The following is a 20,213-nucleotide window of genomic DNA, read 5'->3' on the forward strand; positions in this document are numbered from 1 at the left end:
CCTCTCAATTTCATAAAGAATAATAAAAATAAAAGTATATCGAGCATTGTCGATACATGTCAAAATCATAAGCACTAATCAGTGCATAATAATCCAATTAATTAATTAATTAATTATATATATATATATATATCATGATACATAAGTTGATTCTAACTTTTTATTTTATAAATAATAAATAATGAATGTGATATTCAATCCTTACGCCTTACTATCAATAATCAAAGTATTAATCTCGTTGATATCCTATCATCACATCCTTATCCTTCTGGTCAAAGATGACCGAGAACTCTTTGTTCAAATCCAACAAGGACCGGTTCACCCAAATAAATGGCCAATGATACATCGAAATTGATATCTTCTAAGCACTAGATGATACAAGATGCGGTGCCTTCCTATCTAAGTAAGTTGTAACCTAATAGATAATAATATGAAATGATATGGAGGTTAATAAACAAATACCAGATATTGATTGGGAAAACGACTTCCCTTTAAAAGAATTGGTGGAACATCACCAGCTGACTCATCCACCCAACAAAAGAGAGGAAAAAGGAACCCAAACTTCCCCAGACAAAAACCCTAGTCATCACTGTCATTGTTGAACTCTTATCTACAAGAAACCACTACTTTCTCCACCTCATGCTTATGCGTTGCCTTCTCATCTTTCTTGTGATTGGAGGTGGAAAACAGGAATCACTTCAAGACTGGACAGCAGTAAAAATATTTTAAATATTGGTCGATACGAAACTTAAAATCTCATTATACATAATTTAAAATCTCTTTTATTGATTCTGATAAGACTATTTAGAACTCACACGAAAGGTTCATAAGTCCATCAAATCTTTTTTATCCTCAAAAATATTTTTTACAACTCACGATTCGAAAGAACAAAACTCGAATAATTCCGACCTCCCGATGATTTTATCACTCAAGTTAGTTAACATTATGTCAAATAAAGTTTTCCCATAATTTTTTTTGATAAATAAGTCTAATACATCATCATATTAATACTTTGAATATAAAAATACATCGAATGATATTTCAAAACCTTAAATATAGTTTTTTTAACATAGTAATTGTAATTAATTTTTATAAGAAGTTATAAAATTTATGGCCGAACAGTTGATCGATCGATCAACGGGGGTCGGATTGTGATAATTTTCACAAAGATTCATATATATATATATATATATATAAGGCGATGGACTTCAGTTAGTCCAAAGAGAGGGAAAGGAGGCGACCCCCTCCCCCTCCCCCTTCCCCTCCCCTCCCCTCAAACGAACGAGTCTTGATCCCCCTGTGCGCGTGCGAGAGCAAGGACAAACCCCTCGGATTCGGAGCCTTATCGAACTCGGATTGGTTCTCGTTGGACCTTTGCTCTCCTGGTTGAATTTGCTCCCGGGCATCCCTACCTTGTCGTGGAGTTCTTTTCGTTAATGATTTGAAGGGTTTATTCGGTCGTTTGTTGTTCTTCTGGTGGCGGTGGAGATGCTGGCGGTGTAGTGGATGGGGAGTAGTAGGAAGGGTGGAGGTGGCCCACAAGATGCTAAGGAGGCCGTTGTCGGAATGCCGAGCTTCGTTTCCTCGCTCACCGTGGCTCACCCAGCGTATGCGAAGCTTGGTTTGAATGATTTAGCTCTCTGCATCACTTGTTTTCATTTTTCATGCTCTAATTTGTGCTGCCTTTCTCGAGACTAAAAGGAAGCGATCTTTCTGTTTCTTTGATGATATCTATTACATATGGAACTAATTAAGCATCTGTTTGGGGAACTCGAATTCCAGGGCTATTGTTAAAGTTATATATAAAAGGGGTGTCATATGATCATAAAAGTTTTCTTCTTCTCTTTCTCTTCTAACATTATTATTATTATTATTATTATTATTATTTTTTTTTATGAAAGAGGAAGAAAACTTGCATGTTTTATTCTTGTCATTGGAACCCTATTTATAGGGTCAAAGACAATCTAATCAGTATCCAATCAAGTAATTAGTATCTCATCAAGGGATATGAAAAATCTAATCAATCCTCTACATAGTAACTTTGACATGACGTCATATATTTTCCCTGGCTATGATGAGCGTTTGTACTGTTGAGAATAACAGTTTAGTGCTCTTAATGTATTGTTGATGTCCTTGCGTTTGGGAAATAAAATATGTTCTTGCACCACGAAGAGTTGGAGTGAGTAGTTTGGTACATTTGTGCATGTAGTTGACTAACGAGAAGGTTTTAATAGATGTATGTCTAACACTTGATGATGACAAAAAATACAAAGTCAACAATCATGGTTTGATCAAAAAAGAAAGAAAAGAAAAACTTGGGAGTCATTCTGGCAAGTTCAAAATTGTCAAAATTAGGATGCTCTTGACACGCATGGTAATCATCATTTTTTACTGTATAAACAACAGAAAAGACATCAAATTTGCTTTGAAATGTTGTTATCTTTGACTGATATAGCGTAATCTAGGATGGAAACCATGGCGAAAAACTCAAAAGTGATCTAGATGCATATTGGAGTGAGCAATTTGACCCAATATCACTTCTGGAAGCTTCATGTTCTTTTCTCGTAGTAGTGTTTTGTCGTTCCCCAAAAATCAGTCTGCAGAAAACTTAAATGATGCTCAGGAATTTGCTGCGCTATCATACTTTTTGGTTGCTCTTGAATGTCAATTGTCATAGGCAAAAGAGTTGCTTTGGTGGTTGAATCGATTTCTAGTGGCACAAGATTTTAGGTTTTATTATATCTTCGTCTGGTTCTCCTTCATCATGTTTCCTACTGCCAAACAACCTCTAAGAGAGCTATAAAATGTGACTAGCTACTAATTTAATGCTGACATGTTAGTTTCTAGTAGACTGAAGTCTTCAACTTGTTGTTTACACCAAGGTATGCAATTTCATACCGTATCGGAGTTTCGATGTTCTGTCACGGACTTAGTTGGTTTTGCCTAAGTTGTGCGGCACCCTTGCGTGTCCGTCCACAAAGGTCAGCCTCCCCGAAGCCTCCCATGGTCCCTTAGGACCCACAAAAGAGAAAACGGGTTAGAGAAAACGTCTCATTCGGGATCTACAAGCAAACATTTCCGAAAACACTTCATAAACAATGCAAATTACAAACAGACTTTACAAGCTCTGAACAGTTGCACAACAAAGAATCAAAATGGTCCATTACAGACCGAAAATCTCTCACAAGTGTCCACATGATACAACCTTTATTTACAAGCTTAAAGCGGCCACCAACCCAACTAAAATGGGACTATTAAGCCTTCGGCCGTCCCTCTATATGCTGTGCAAAGCATGAACATACCAAAAGACACGGATATACATAACCATTACATCAAACATCCTGTTTAGAAGTTTGTTCGTGACATTCTCCCCCACTTATTCCTTCGACGTCCTCGTCGAAGCCTTTGCCGACACTACAACTCCTTGCCTTTGCTGAGTCTTCAATTTTCTACTCCAGCTGCAATGCACCTCCTGGCTCCCAGCTGCTCTCCGCTGTTGTTTTTGAGTAGTCGAACTTTTGATCCGCCATGTTGCTTCAACTCGCCAATGACTTTGACTCTAGTGTGGGGTTGGCTGAGTTGTATTGGTCCCTGTTGGTTCCTACGAATCCTCTAGATGAAGGAAAAGACCATCCTTACTATGCGCCAATCTCTCAAATGCCTCATGCTGCTTGAACTGGGTGGATGCTTGTTGGAGCTTTAACGAGCATCGCCTCGCAAACTTCTGAAGTTTTGAGTCATTCCTTCATAAAATTTGCCCATTGACTCTTCTTTCACTTAGTTGTCACTTCCAAGTAGATTCGCATCACTTCCGCTTTCGATTGGCATTTCGTTGAGAAATGAAGCGGACAATCTACTCTCAGTAGCACTGATCACTGTTGGTGAAGATTTGACAACTATTGTCTTCTATTATCTTCGAAGGGTCTTTGAACTTGTGCAGAGCTCCTGTGCTGGATAGATAAGAGAATTGGGGTACTCAGTTTCGCCCATTCTCTTAAGAGTTGAGAAGGCAAAGGTTACTTGACTTCGCCCGCCTCCTCGAGGTTGTACTCCATGCATCGAGCTGGTTATTGGCCTTCGCCTGCTCTTTGCTCACACTTCTGAAGCACTTGAAGTGTTTGCACTCCTTGCGTTGAGTTAGTTACTGTGATTCACCTCCTCAATGCCATCAAACTTCTGGAATACAGGAGGTTTTCACCCCAACTTGGAGTAAGTCTCCAATAGTTTTGGTCGCCTCTGGGATTGTAACGTCTTCTCCATCAACCCGGCCGCCTACTCCACTGAGTAGCAAAGGTATAGCATCGCCTACTGCCTGCTTCGTTCCTTGGTCGTACACTCTTGCATGACCCGAAGTCCTTCACTTTCGGCTATCTTGATGAGAAGCTCGTTGACACCGGTCTTACGAAGTTCCTTGGCCTCTGCCCTTCAGCCTTTTCTCGGTACTTGGAGTTTGCCTCTGCATGCTCCGCCTCCTCGGCCCCTTTCACGACCAAGCGCTCTCTCTCCATGAGAGTAAGGGATCAATGACTTTCACAGAAGTCCCGCCTCTGTGGTACCATGGCGCTGCCATGCCCATGGCCCTACTATCCGTCGCCTCGCATCTGCATCTATTTTCTTCACGATCAGTAGATATGTCTCTATGGCACTCCTCCGAGTCCACCTTTATTCTAACTGATGCTTGATTTTGGGTAGCTAAGTCCCTCTGGACTCGTCGTCACTTCCTCGCCCCTTTCGACCCCCTGCTTCAACGCCTCTGTGTTCTCCAAGCTGCTCCCTTTGGTCGATGGAAAGACAGACTGCAACTCTCATGCATGGCCTCTGCCATCACGTTGTAGGATTTGCACCGATTCTGTTCTTCTTAGCTTCCTTGGTAGCAACGTTCGCTTACTCGACCTTGTTCTCTGACTTGTCGGGCTCCCTTAAGCGAATATGGGTTCTGGAGCAGTCCAACTCTCCAACTACTTCGATCATACCTCTGCATGATCAAGTCCCTCCCATGGAACTCACTGGTACTTGCATTCGAACTTTTCCCTTGGTGGAACTCAGCCCCCATATGCTGATGACCAAGGCTTTCATCCGATGCAAAATTCGATGCACGTACGGAAGACCCGCCTTTGCGGTACCATGACCTTCACTCCTTGAATCCATAGCCCTTCTTGCCATCGTGTTGTTCACCGAAGTGGAGCTTCCAGTAGCTCCCGATCATACCTCCGTATAATATAGTCCCTCACGGGACTATGTCGTGTGTATCGCATTGCCACGAATTGTTCCACCACGATCCGCTGCACCATGTTGCCTCCTGGTGACATCTCTATTGCATTCTGATCCTTGTGGGATGAACTCGAATTGTGATCCCTCCATGTGTGGCCTCTGCCAATACATCGCAGGGTCTCTTCCACCTTCGATTTTGTTCGCTCCTTTGGCAATCGATCTTCATCCACCCACTCTTGGGTCACACCTAGATGAAGCACCGCTATAGGACAGTCCGTCGCTTAGTAGCTCCCGAAGTCCACCGACTTCGCTGCAATTAGTACACCATTGTCTGGATCCTGGGCCTCTACCCCTACCAGCACAATCTTCGCTGCGCACCGCTTCCTGCCTGGCAACTTGACTGGCAACACTGTGGCATATTCTTCAAGAGTACCCGCCTCTGTATCCTCTTGCCCCGTGCCAAGGCCTTCTAAACTCAACTTCGCCTCCGCAAGTTGGCTCACCTTGGTTCCTCCATCAAATGCTTCTCCGAGAGAAGGTGCATATGCCCAGAAGCTCTCTTCGTCTTTGGCACCATGCAAGATGAGTCCACTCTGTCAGAATAAAGGACCTATGGAACAACATGATCTTGCTCTTGCCTCTGCAAGAGTTCATGTCCTTGACCTTTGTCCAAGGAAAGCACTGTGCCTCCGCTCCATGTTCCATCTTCTATGCTGGCTCCCTTCATGCGGCTTGGGTACTTCGCCAAGTTACACCTAAGTTGCTCCGCTCCTCGTTTTTGCATTGAGTTGATGGTGGCCCTCATGCCCACTATTCCACGGGTCAGCCCTCCCATCGAGTCTGATCTCCATATCGATTCCAAATGTGTCTTTATTTGTGTTGCCTTAGGTCGCTCCCCCACTTGATCTCGCAATGCATCCACCAATGCATTCTCTCAAGCGAGATCATACGACGACTCCTCGCCGCTCGCTCGGTCCATTGAGCTTCGTGGAGTTGTTGTTTGTTGAGGTACTCCTCCTCAACATGTGCGGTCTGTTGCACATAATTCTCCCTTTGGAGAGCCGAAACTTATCCCTCTTGGATATCTATCCCGTTGGAGCAACATCTCTCTTTGTTTCGGAGACCACCATCCCCTTCGGACTACTCCGATTTGCTGAACAAACTGTGCATTGTTTTGCCTCCTGCAAATGGACTTGCTAGATTGCGACTCCACGTCAATATAGCCCCCGCTGCACCACTCAAGGCCTAGCAACATGCTGAATTCGCTGCACACTTCAGCCTCCTATGGACGTATCCTTCACATGCCGAAGAGAAAGTTTCAATGCTCCATGGCGCCAATTTTCGGTCGCCTTGGGATGGCCGCGAACATTCTATCGTTCGCATACAAGCCCGTGCATAAGTACCGAATTCTTCGAGTTAGCAATTCCCCTCACCTTTGTGAGCTTTGCACAACTCTTTCGGTCGCTGAGCAACTCATTCCACCTTGCATGGTCTCATCCTTTACCAAGCGTTTCGCTTGCCTTAAGCACCATCAAGTATGGTTGTCAACGTTGAGCCGTAGCTCAAACTCAGCTATCCCAACCTTTGTGCGCTCCGCATTCTTCCAAGCTTGCCTGTTCTCGTGGTGCCTCTTGCATAAAGGGTTGGCCATTCCTCTAAATGCTAATCTTAGATGCCCGCTCCTCCGAGCAACTCTTTTTCTCTATATCTCCATGCCTGTTTTTCCCCAAACGATCGTGCGTATGCTAACTGCCCTCAACGCAGCCCCGCTAGGTCCCCCACGTTTGCATGCTAAGTGTTTCTATGAGTATTTGTCTCACTCTGATACCATCTGTCACGGACTTAGCTGGTTTTGCCTAAGTCGTGCGGCACCCTTGCGTGTCCGTCCATAAAGGTCAGCCTCCCCGAAGCCTCCCATGGTCCCTTAGGACCAACAAAAGAGAAAACGGGTTAGAGAAAACGCCTCACTCGGGATCCACAAGCAAACATTTCCGAAAACACTTCATAGACAATGCAAATTACAAACATATTTTACAAGCTCTGAACAGTTGCACAACAAAGAGTCAAAATGGTCCATTACAGACCGAAAATCTCTCACAAGTGTCCACATGATACAACCTTTATTTACAAGCCTAAACCAGTCACCAACCCAACTAAAATGGGACTATTAAGCCTTCGGTCGTCCCTCTATATGCTGTGCAAAGCATGAACATACCAAAAGATACAGACATACATAACCATTATATCAAACATCCTGTTTAGAAGTTTGTCCGTGACAATTCGCTCGGTACGGTACGAAACTGTATACCGAGCGATATATCGTTTGATATACCGCTTGGTATATATATATACATATATATATATATATACATACATACATACATACATATATATATATATATATATATATTTATATATATATATATATATACATATATATTTCGACAACGTCGCCTTATATATATGTATATATATATATATATGTATATATATATTTATGTATATATATGTATGTATATATATGTTTATGTATGTATATGTATATATGTATGTATGTATGTATATGTATATGTATATGTATATGTATATGTGTATGTATGTATATGTATATATATATATGTATATATGTATATATATATGTATATATTTCGACAACGTCGCCTTATATATATGTATATATATATTTATGTATATATATGTATGTATATGTATATATGTATGTATGTATATGTATATGTATATGTATATATGTATGTATGTATATGTATATATATGTATATATTTATATATATATATATATATATATATATGTATCGTTCTGTCCGGTAACGAGCGGTCTGTGTACCGGTAAACTAATGGACCGGTACGTACTGTCCGTACCGGGCGGTATTATTCGAAATTGCATACCTTGGTTTACACTTCTCTAGATTGATCCTAGAAATTATTTAGGTCTCCAGTAAACACTAAAAATATGCATAACAGGGAAAAATAGGTGTTAGAGCCTGTTCAACTGTTGTACAAGTTGTAGCGCTTGCAACAGCTGAAGTTTTTGTCTGGACTTCAATGCATTGTTGATGGAGTGCTTTGACATTGTGGTTATCAGTTTAGATTGTCTTTGCTGTCATACCAAATTATAGGATATCAGCTTATTCTCTAATTCAAGAAGACCAATCATATAATTATGTTTTGTGGTACTTAATTACTTTAAATTTAGTGGTTTCATATTAGTATGTTTTCCATATGGTAACTGTGTAATGCTAAATCTGCTACAACTATATTTTAACTGACAACATTTTCTCTTCCATCTGTTTGTAACTGAATGTTTCTTGTTGCCTCAGTACCACAGAAGGAAATATTCTGCATACTTCTCGAGGTTCTAATGTTGGGACACTTGAAAAGTCTAATGTATTTCAAATAGAGGAAGCTACGGATCTAAGCACAAGTGTGTAACTTTTAATCAGTCATTTATCTTGATTCTTGACATGTGGCACTTTTATGCCTCATTTTTTTGTAATAATTCTAAATTGCAAAATATCTTAGTGTAATTAGGTGGCCCTTTTTATATCAAAATATAAATAATTTTCAAAATAGCCCATTGGAAATTTCCTTAAAATTTTAAGTGGGTTTACTATTTATAGTTCTAAATTTGGGTTATTTCAGCTACTATTATCTATTTCTCTGCATATTTTGGAGAACATAATCAGAGACTTATTACTCAATCTTCTTTACAGATCCTTTACCTAATAAAAAGTCAGGCGGTCTCAATCTTAAAACAAGTGGTCTCTCTGTTGCCTCTGATCCTCTTCAATTTGGTGTTTATGACAGTGTGAGTTAGGATGACTTTTTTTGGAGTGCCTTTATTAATGTTATTGGTCTAATAAGAATTTCAGCTACAATTGATCCTTTATCTGATTGCAGCTTGTTGCTTCATCTGGGATGACTTTGCTAGCAAAAAGAGCTGGGACTTTGGCAGTGACAATTCAGAAGGCACATCAACATACTCTGTTGTCTTCATCCAGTGCTCACATTGAGAACTGGGGAGAATCTACCATGGCAGATACTAGTCCTTGGACTGATACATCAACCGATATTGACACTGATGAAAAGGACCAGAGGGTAGTCTTTTTTCTTCAGCACTGTTACTCATATGGTGTTTACTGTTTAGCACTTCGATATTCTAATCATTTTGCTGGGAACCTAATCTTTTGTGGTTTATACTTTATCTACCTCATATACGACTCTGATCTCCATGGACTGCTACACTGTGACAGATTGATGATAATGATATCAATTCAAGAATACTATACTGGTCCTCCCAAATACTCATATGGGGTCCTGTATGTACTGAGGGTGTATTGATACATCCTAGCGTGATCGATGATAAATTGTTGTTGCACTCAAGGATTTAAGTTTCAGCAACATGGATTAATTCAGCAAGTTGTCGAATTCAAGCGCTGAATACTTTGCGGTGCTGTCAAATGGCACAGCCTATCATTCCACTGCCACTTAGTGGAATTAAAATGCTTGAAAACACATGTACACCTATTTAGTTCACAAAATTGAGATGATCTCTAGCTTCTACCAAGTGGAATATTGTATGTGACTCATGCATGTGTGACATTTAAGCATATTGTCTTCGAGATTTGACCCTATGGCACTTAAGTCCTAGTATGGTTGGGCTCAGGTTCAGTCATGTTTAAGTTGTTCCACAATGGAAATCAGTAATAATAAGAAAAAAAGCATTTCTAAGATATTCTAGTTTTTTAACCATGATATAGGCATATTAGAGCTGAAAGCTTATCTGGAACCCATGGTTTAGTTCATTGTTTTTGATTAGTGCATTGATATGAAAAAATATTTTCCATGTGTAAAGTGTGCATGTCTAGTTGAACTCCATCATAGCCTGTTTCTGTGGGTTACCAAGGATAAGCCTTTCAAGGAAATTGAGGGGACTGCATATGCCACCCATAGAAGTCTGACTATGACTGTTGTATGATATGTCATGCAAAACCTGAGTTAAATCACCATACTTAGAATGTGGAACATTTAAGGCTATGGTCCAGATGCAAATCATGATATTCCAGTTTTTTTAAGGATAGGTTTGTAGTGTTATAGTCATGTCCCACTTAAGTTGGTTCCAGCATTTGCCTGGCTCTAGCAACAACGTTTCATGTGATCTTTTCGACTATGACACTAGGAGAGTGGATCTATACAGATATAAAACAAAAGCTGATATGATTTCAGCTATGTGGAGTATTAGAAATCGCACATCCTTCAGTATTCCAGGATAGTCAGCCTGAGAAACAAATGATTATAAAAAAAAATGCTATTGCAGTGATGATTGTAATAATCTATAAACATCACTGCACCAGCACTCGATTATAAAATTCAGAAAATGCTATTGCAGTGATGATTATAAATTTATAATAATCTATAAACATCACTGCACCAGCACTTTCTGAATTTTATAATCAGAAATGCTATTGCAGTGATTATTATAATGGACAGCCCCTAAGCTATATACAAGGTGTTGCTCTGTGTTAAGTATATTTCCTTAATTGTAACTTTATGCATTGCATGACTTGCATAGCTTAGTTTATTGTTCAATCGGTTGTGGATTTCCTTGGTTTTTCTTTCTATTGGTTTGTATGTTCCGTTTCGTGACTGAAGCAATAAATTTGCTGATATAAAAGTACATGTCTCTGGGGATGAGTTCTCATACTTCCAACTGTTATCTTTAGTTATCATTATTATGACATTCTTCATTGTTGAGTCTTGTCTTGTCTTCCATGGTATTCTTATCTATTATTCTTGTTGGGAGGGAGGAAAAAATGGAAACCAAAAGAATAAACCTAGAGATGAATAAATAAAAAACATATTAGTAAATAGACACAAGATTAATATGGTTCGGCAAATCCCGCCTCCATCCATGGAGGAAACCAAGTTCTTCACCATGTGAGATCCACCTTTGAGTTATCTCCACTCAGGCACAATCTCTTTATACACCCTCTCATATAAACATCGAGGAATTTACACTTTTTTCTCTCACCCTTTCTAGAAACCTTAGAGTATCTTCTCGACACCTTAGAAAGAAACTTAGAAGTACTCAAAGTATTTCTCACTTCTTGCTCTCTCCTATCAAAACTTAGAGATACATGATATTTATAGAAGAACCAAAGTCTAATTTCCAGGGTTTTCTTAGGACTCCTTTTTGTAATAGGATTCCTTGCCCTTCCAGGACACTGGCTTCAGGAATCCTAAAATACTTGCTAATCCCAACAATTATTTATCTTCTTGTTCTATAAAAAGAAGATTGTTGCTAATCCCAACAATGCTTTATGTTGATCGCACTTCAGAATTATATCTGTTTGTTCTATTTCAGTATCAACCTTGGGGATCCCTCATCTTGTAACATTGTGGAGAGATTAGATTTGATCTGAGCCTTAACTTATGATCAGTTCATTGATATCAGATGCTTTTCTATTTGTCTAGTTTGAAGAAAGGCAAGTTGCAGATGTTGCAGCTTCTGATTCAAGTGACAAATCAAAGGATAAATCAGATATTAAGGTAGGGTTTTAATAGCATTGTCTCGCATCTGCAATAAATCTTCTGCAGTATTACAGCTAATTGTGGGCCATTAAGTACATCTCTTGCAATAGAATTCAGCTTGATTATAACAAATTATATTATTTTGCAGACACTTCGTAGACTTGCTCAAAACAGGGAAGCTGCCAGAAAAAGCCGGTTAAAGAAGAAAGTAAGTCTGTTATTTTTCTTCTTGTTACTTTTTTTTTTGCAAGTCGTGGCACTTCTAATTTTGGCCAAATGCATCACTTGAAATACTACTTCTGTAAGTATCTTTGCCACTTAGCAGTAGATGGTCATTCTAGGCCATTTGAGTCCATTGAAGTACATGATTCTCCAATATTTTGAATGAGATCTAAAGATTTAATCTGGTCAGGAGGCTCAATTTTTTTTGTTACACATGTATCTCTTGAAAGAAATGTAATAGAAACATTTTGTCCATTCTGAAAAGCTTACTTGAGTTGGTTAATTGATTTTGCAGTATTAGGTTGAAGTTGTTTAGGACATAGGTACATCATACACCTGCCAATGCAGGGTCTATGTACACAACCTTACCCCTAAGTATACGCCATACTTTATATCAAGTCAAATTATCCATTAAATCTGTGCTCGCGCAAGTTGCTCATGTTGCCTTTCTATACTTTATCTGACCATGACAATTAATTTCAAGTGATCGAAACTGTATCTAATTCAATTTTCTTCCTAATTGATCCAGTTGATTCTCGGCTAATCCTGACTAGCTTTCAATATGTTCCAGATGGTCTATTTGTTGCCAAGATCCTAGTATTTTCAAGTTCTGGTCAGGATTTACAACCATTTTCTATCAATCAGATGTTCCAGATGGTCTATTTGTTGCCAAGTTCCTAGTATTTTCAAGTTCTGGTCAGGATTTACAACCATTTTCTATCAATCAGAAAGTTAGGATTAGCTAGTGTCAATTTTCAAACAGCACTGATCTTTGATTTATTTGGGTCCATTCCATGCCTTATTCTGTTGATCCAGACAATATTCTCCAATCTTGATCAGGATCTTGCTAATCTTATTGTGGATAGTAATTGTCATGCACCAAGATTCGATTCTGCATGCAATAGGTCCCCATTGTGCCGCTACACATGATAGCTCTTTTTTGGGTTTATATATATGTGTATGTGTGTGAGGCTAGTCGTGCATCAAACCAAGGATTGAAATTTCGTACCGTACATGAGTTTCGATCTTCGCTTGATACGGTATGATACTGTGTACCGAGCTTGATATGGTATAGTACTGTGTACCGAGCGGTACACCTAATTTAGGCGTAAAATCCTTCGAAAATACTTGAAAATAAAAGAAAAGTTAGGATAGGGTTTTTAAGTTAAAAATAAATATAGTAATATTATAAGTTTAGCAAAACCAATTTAAAGTAGGTAAGAAAAATATCACATATCTTTTTTGGATTTTGAGGAATAGTATTGTGCAAGGTTCGTATTTCTGTTCGTTACGGATTGTTCTTCTGTAAATATTTAAATATCTACAGAAAAATCATTTGAATTGTCAATTCACAAATCGTTGTTTTGTAGATTTTAAGAAAGTGTCAATGTGAGAAAAAAATGATTTTGAGGTAGTTTAAGAGAGTGTGAGAGTGAAATGGAGTGAAATAGGGAGAAGATGAGTTTTAAAACCCATGAGAAAGTGCTCCAATGGCTATTTTGACCGTTGGAGCACTGTTACAGATCGGTAACGATTGAAATCGATCGTTATCGAGCTGTGCCGAGCGGTAATGGTCGAAATCAACTATTACTGAGCTATGTCGAGTGGTGACGATCGAAATTTTGACCGTTACCATCCGATACAAGGCGATATTGAACGTACCGCTCGATAGCGGGCGGTCCACATACCAGTATGCTATCGGACCGGTACGTAAACCCTGCACCAAACACAAGGATTTTGTCCTGTCTTTTAGAAGGCATTCTTAGTAGACTTAACTACACTTGTTGTGTCAAGGATTACATGTATGGGGGCAACTATGATATTAGCATATAAGTTATATCTCAGAAGGTCACTTTCGAAAATCATATGGACTAATACTTCTGGTAGTATTGTCCTGCCCAATCTCAGATATATTTCCATATTTATCCAAAAGTACCACTTGTATTGTCACTTTTGAAAATCATATGGATCAGTACTTCTGGTAGTATTGTCCTGCCCAATCTCAGATATATTTCTCCAAAAGTACCACCTGTATACGATTACACATTCAACTAATGGTCAAATGTCACCACTCAAAGCTTCCTCTTGCAGAATGTAGAGTTTAGGCATACTCAATATATCTTGAATGCATAAGCATGCACAAGTCTTCCCACTTTTGACGGATATACTTTAGGTATGCAATATCGTATCATACCGGTGTTTCGAGGTTGGCTCGGTACGGTACGGTACCGGCATACCGAGCGGTACACCAGGGCATATCGAGTGATACACTAGGGCACACCGAACAGTTTTATATATTTTCTTCTTTACTGTAGCACTATAGCACTGTAGCATTGCTACAGTGTAATACTGTAGCACCGTAGCACGTTCCGTCCGATACCGGACGGTCCACGTACCGGTATGCCATCGGATCGGTACGTACCGCCCATACCGGGCGGTACCATTCGGTACTGCATACCATGGATATACTAAAAGTAAGCCTAGAACATTCATAGCATTTTTTAAAATTAAGGAACTTAGCATATAAGCATAGCTAACAAGGTGTCATCCTTGATCCATCATATTAGGGAATAATTTATCAAGCTATAATATCAAAATATTCATATCTTTACATAACATTGTTATTAAGAAGACAAATTCTCAGTATCAATGTTTCAAATGGTGGCTTGACCAGTGTGTATTGATAAATATTTAGGGTTTTAACCAAGGGACAATCTTGGACCATATAGTTTAATAAAAATAAAGATCAACATTTATTTTTTATTATTTCTTTCCTTAATATATAATGATGGTATAGGACCATAGGTAAGTATTCTATGCAATATACCTTGCTCAATCTATTGAGTTTAGATTTCATATCAAAGTAAGGTTTGATAATAACCTTACATTTTTATTATAAAACCATAATAAAATACTCTAAAGTGAACATCACACCACTTACCTTATCCAAAAGCTCTGGAGTCAATTTAGGGTACATAATTAAGGGAAATTCAAGGGTCAAGTCTAGAAAAGTTCACTTCAGAGAGTAGGGTTTACAAAAGGAAAATTCATAGAAATAAATTTGTCTAGTTGCTAGTTTCGAAGAAGATACTAAATTGATATGTTTAAGCCAATTCCATACTTTGAGGAAATTATGAAAAGTGTGCCAAATAGGAGTAATAATGTCCAAAAAGTATCAGCATATAGGATTTCAAATTAACAGTCCAATGGTACCACCAAATTCTTTCCCATATTACCATAAGAAAATTTCATTCATTCCCAACCCAAAACAAGTTTGAGTTTCCTAAAAATGGGGCTAACAAATAGGGTAGAAACTTAAGAAAATGGAATAAAAATTGTGAAATCGGTGTCCACTCTCTAGGGCTACAAATTTGGAATATATAGAAGCAGAAAAAAAATGAATTTCATCTAGAACTAAGGGTGATATGACTTAAATCCCAATAACACATATGAAATTCAGAAAAAGATTGAGCATTGGACACTTCCTTGACAGCATGAAATGCTTCTACAATGCTGTAATTGCAGAAGTCACAGCTATAGCAGCTATAACAAGAAGCTCTTAAAGAGAAAAAAAAAAAAATCATAAAGAAATTTGAAAATGTTAATAAAAGTACCATAAAAAATGATCTATTCTTATAAAAGAATTTATAATACCAAAATATCATATTTAATGCCTCATATCAAGATTAGCCGAAATATCAACCGCATAAATCTGTCCAACATTATCATTCAATATCTTGACATGTATACTCATTTATGTTAACCATGTTAAGTCTAGTCAACCAAAATTGTCAAATAGCGGACATGGTTAGATTCAGTGTTTCACATATTTTCTTTTTTGCATATGCTGATGTAATTTTAAACATAGGTATTAGGTGTTAATGTTTAATTTCTGGTATTTGTTTCATCTGGAAGTTGGATTAACTGTCCATTAACCATAGTTAGTTGCTGCATTATTGAACAAATGTTGTTATTTCTCCATTAGGCATACATTCAACAACTAGAGAGTAGCAATTTGACGCTCAATAAACTTGAACAAGAGCTTCAGCGAGCTCACCAACAGGTATGGAACTATTATTATTTCCAACTGTATCTGATCTTTCCGTTTGCATTTCTGTTGAACAGATTTAATATATTTGGTCTTCATTACATGATCATTGCTTGTCTAGGGCATCTTCATTTCGAGCTCTGGAGATCAGTCACATTCAATGGGTGGAAATGGTACACTATAAGAATCTCTAATCTCATTCACTGAGATATGTCTTATTAATATGGGCAATCTTCCTTCAAACATAAAATGATCTTTTAAACGGGGATGATATGTGAACTATCATGGATCTTGCATGATTATGTAGTTGGCAGTGTTAGATGTACTTAGAAAATAACTTCTTTTTAAAAAAATTAAATATCTTTTTCAAATTCCCTTTGTTTTTGGAGGATCATGCATATAATGCTGCAACTCAAGTGTGTAAACCTTTAAATCAACTTGACCAATGAGCAGTTTTTGTTTGAATTTTTATACTTCGTAATTCAAGAGTCTTAAATTAGGTTTGGATAAAGCAAATCAAACTGACTTAAAAATGGAGGCTGACCTTGGGTTGTGGTGTAAGGCAACCTCATCCAGATTTATACATCTATACTTAGGTTTACATGTATGCTCATTTACATGGGATTCAGTATATACTCAATTATGGGATTCAGTATATACTCATTTACAATGTCTATACACACACACACACACACACACACACACACACATATATATGCAGATTAATTAAAAAAGTCAAATTTCATCATTTTGTCTTCCTAAATCCTAATTCTCAAGTCCCAAAAGTTGTCACAACACCTTTCTTCTTCCTCCAACCTTGGAACTGCTCTCTCTTGGAGTTAGTCTTTTTCTGGGAGTGATGGATCTTCTACCCAGAAGATTCAGATATTGGAGTCAACTCTTCTATCCAACTAACTTTGACAGGATCTTATCCCTCTTTTTTTCCTCTTTACTTTGTTTTTATGGTCTATCGGTATTTTTGTTGTGATTTATTATTCAAATGTAATATGATTTGCTATGTATGTAGAACTTACAGTACCATCTTGTTTCCTTGTCTAGCAAGTTTGAATTTTGGATAATACAAGCAATTAGATATTATATCATTCAGTTTTTTTTATAATTTTTTTAATGTTCCAAATTTGAATTTTTCATCAGTGTTATCTTCTAGAATGTTTCTGTCCTTATCCATCGTTGACTGGTTAATCTGAAGCAGTCCAATCTGATCAAACATGATTTCCAAACTGATCTCCTGAATTTGAAGTTAGGTTGGTTTGTGTTGAATGTTGACTCTGTTGGAATAGGCTTGGGTCGAAAGTTTCATTACTTGGTTAGGGCTGATGATATTGTCTACCCAATCAACCTGCATAGTCTTTACCCTTGATAATTAGCTCATTATGATTTCTTTGTTTGCTAAATTTATTAAGTCCAAATGAGTTGTATAATCAATTCTTTGTTACAAAGGAAAGAAAAGCTTGATATTTTTCTAAGTGCAGTTGAATTGGGCTTGGGTTAAAAGTTTCATTACTTGGGTAGGGTTGATGATACATCTTTAAGTGCAGGTTGTAAAATTATTATAATTAATTATTTGCTATAAGGGAAAAAGGGTTTTTTTTTCCAAGTGCAGTTGATTTGGGCTTCGGTTGAAAGTTCCATTACTTGGGTAGGGCTGATGATACACCTCTACCAACCTGGCTAGTCTTTACCCTTGATGGAATATTCAGAGCTTGTGGCTTCTTTGGTGGTTAAATTTATTAAGTCCAAATGAGTAAGGGAAAAAAACATGATATTTTGCTGCATAGCCCATATTAGTTTCATTAGATATGGTTTGAACATTACCATGTCAGTACTCGTTAAATATTTTATTATTAAACCTGCAGGAGCTCTAGCATTTGACATGGAATATGCACGTTGGCTGGAAGAGCAAAACCAGCAGGCTAAAGAGCTGAGGGCTGCAGCAAATTCACATGCTAGTGATGATGTTCTTCGAGTCATTGTTGATGATGTTATGCAGCATTATGACGAACTTTTTCGTATCAAGAGTGTGGCAGCCAAGGCAGATGTTTTTCATATCCTCTCGGGAATGTGGATGATGCCAGCAGAGAGGTGTTTTCTGTGGCTGGGGGGCTTCCGGTCATCTGAGCTCCTGAAGGTGCAATTTTTCTGTTTCAGTGTCCTTTTCCTAGGTTGCTTACAGAATAGAAATAACTGATTGTGTCCAATGGGGAAACCTGTAGATAATTTTAGAGATTGTCATAAAAGATACAATACGCTGCATGAAAAAGAGAAAAGCCTTATAAATTTAAAAAATGGTGGTTTTTGTAGTTAAATTTAGTGAACTTTTCCCTAGGATATCATCTTTTTCTAAGTTACCTGTTTTATTGTGTGCTTTCCACATTACATGTGACCCTACTCTTAAATTCTGTTAACTTCATATTTTCATTCTGAAATTTAAAATTTCATAGCTTTAGGTGTTATAAAATTTCTTCTCTTTAATCTTTCCAATGCTTCTCCTGAATTCTGGAGTACTTATCGAGCAAGGTTCATCTATGCTGCAGATACAAGTTCGGATTGTTTTCCATATGTAGTGCAAACTTATTGGTTCAGACTATTCTTGTTAAATGCTTGTCATATGATTTATCTTGTCAGATGAAATCTTTTCTCTAGCCACAAGTCACAGGCCTGGCAAGTTTAACCTTTTGAAAAGGTTCCTTTGAAGCCTAAGTTCCAACATTTAAAATGTCATTTTCCAAGTTCTATGCAGAGATGTACTTCTACTCTGTTACACATTGGTAGACTTTGTTGTGCAACCAACATTTTTTCTTACAAAATAAAGAAATAAACAAAAGAAAAAAGTGTATGATTCTATCTGCAGTTTGTTCATTATCCGGTATCGATGCTTCTTTCTCGATCTGGAATTCACAAAGGATTTTGGTTCAATCATCTGAATGTTCGCAGCATGTTTCTTTTTTTTTTTGCATGTTAATCTGGTATATGGCAATAGTTACAGCATTTTTTTGGGGGATCTACTTTTGCCTATTTAGCTTTGTGCCAACTGGGTGTTACATTTGCAGTTACTTGCAAGTCATTTGGAACCTCTTGCCGAGCAGCAGTTGGTCGGGATATGCAACTTGCAGCAATCCTCACAGCAGGCGGAGGATGCTCTTTCGCAAGGGATGGAAGCGCTACAGCAGTCGCTGTCCGAAACTTTGGTTTCTGGATCTCTTGGGTCTGCAGGATCATCGGGGAACATTGCGAATTACATGGGTCAGATGGCAATGGCCATGGGCAAACTTGGGACTCTCGAAAATTTTCTATGCCAGGTTTTTGATGATTCACCTCTGCCTCAATCAATTATTGTTTTTTTTTTATATTTATGTTTTATATAGCTATCTATTTTCGTTTTCAGGCTGACAACCTGCGCCAGCAGACACTACAACAACTGCAGCGCATATTAACAACTCGCCAGTCTGCTCGTGCACTTCTAGCCATACATGACTATTTCTCGAGGCTCCGTGCATTGAGCTCTCTGTGGCTTGCTCGGCCACAGGAATAAACAAGTATGCTCAACTTGATCATAGAAATAGTGTTTGTCCAAATATGATTCGTCACATTTCTTCGAGGTTACGATCTGGTCAATTAGACATAAGAAACATCTAACGATTTCAAAAGTTATATTTCCATGGGAGATCCTAGCCTCTCGTCTTGTATTATGCTTTAGTAACTAAATATTTATTCTGCACGGTTTAAGTTGCACATTCCGGAGTCTCCTAATAATGTCTATAGATTATCCATGGATAGGGTCATGAGAGACCTGCATCAGCTCTTCAATAAAAAAAACTTTGCATTGATCCACTATATGCTTCCTCATCTTTTACCAATGCAAGTTCTGTTAGGATCATATTTCTGCTGGGCTAATTACTCCTGTAATTGGCTATTGCGGCATCAAGGTTCTTGAACTTTTAAAAATCACACATTTGGGTCTTTATAGTTTTGATATTTTTATAATTTAGTCCGTTTTTAATTATGACGCTTCTTTGACAAAGATCTCCTCTACATGTGACATCACATGCGGAATTGATGATTAAATGAATGGCAAAATAATTATTTCACCCATTAATTAATAGAATGAATCGTTGAGTACTTTGATTAATGGCAAAATAATTATTTCAACCATGGTTGTCGG

The 20,213-nt window shown here is 38.0% G+C and overlaps 1 protein-coding gene across 3 annotated transcripts; it reads left to right on the forward strand.

The window, feature by feature from the left end:
- The first annotated feature begins 1,239 nt into the window (after positions 1-1,239).
- On the forward strand, positions 1,240-19,885 carry LOC135585512 (transcription factor TGA2.1-like). 3 transcript variants are annotated; one of them, XM_065094796.1, is made up of 11 exons: positions 1,240-1,621; positions 8,550-8,653; positions 8,943-9,037; positions 9,130-9,327; positions 11,704-11,778; positions 11,909-11,968; positions 15,968-16,045; positions 16,152-16,203; positions 17,908-18,179; positions 19,102-19,350; positions 19,437-19,885. In XM_065094796.1, the coding sequence occupies exons 4-11, from the start codon at positions 9,148-9,150 to the stop codon at positions 19,581-19,583; spliced, it is 1,113 nt and encodes a 370-aa protein (XP_064950868.1). In that variant the 5' UTR covers positions 1,240-1,621; positions 8,550-8,653; positions 8,943-9,037; positions 9,130-9,147; the 3' UTR covers positions 19,584-19,885. The 3 variants fall into 3 exon arrangements, with proteins under 3 accessions (XP_064950868.1, XP_064950866.1, XP_064950867.1); XM_065094794.1 differs by having other exon boundaries at positions 1,240-1,607; XM_065094795.1 differs by lacking the exon at positions 8,550-8,653 and having other exon boundaries at positions 1,240-1,607.
- Positions 19,886-20,213: the final 328 nt, after the last annotated feature.

The sequence above is a fragment of the Musa acuminata genome, chromosome BXJ2-2, assembly GCF_036884655.1.
Source record: "Musa acuminata AAA Group cultivar baxijiao chromosome BXJ2-2, Cavendish_Baxijiao_AAA, whole genome shotgun sequence".
NCBI lineage: Eukaryota > Viridiplantae > Streptophyta > Magnoliopsida > Zingiberales > Musaceae > Musa > Musa acuminata.

Excerpts from the sequence above, each read along its gene's own strand:
- LOC135585512 (XM_065094794.1), top strand. The coding sequence starts at position 1,507 with ATGGGGAGTAGTAGGAAGGGTGGAGGTGGCCCACAAGATGCTAAGGAG. Across the intron at positions 9,328-11,703 it reads CTGATGAAAAGGACCAGAGG|TTTGAAGAAAGGCAAGTTGC; the intron begins GTAGTCTTTTTT and ends CTATTTGTCTAG. Across the intron at positions 16,204-17,907 it reads ACATTCAATGGGTGGAAATG|GAGCTCTAGCATTTGACATG; the intron begins GTACACTATAAG and ends TTAAACCTGCAG.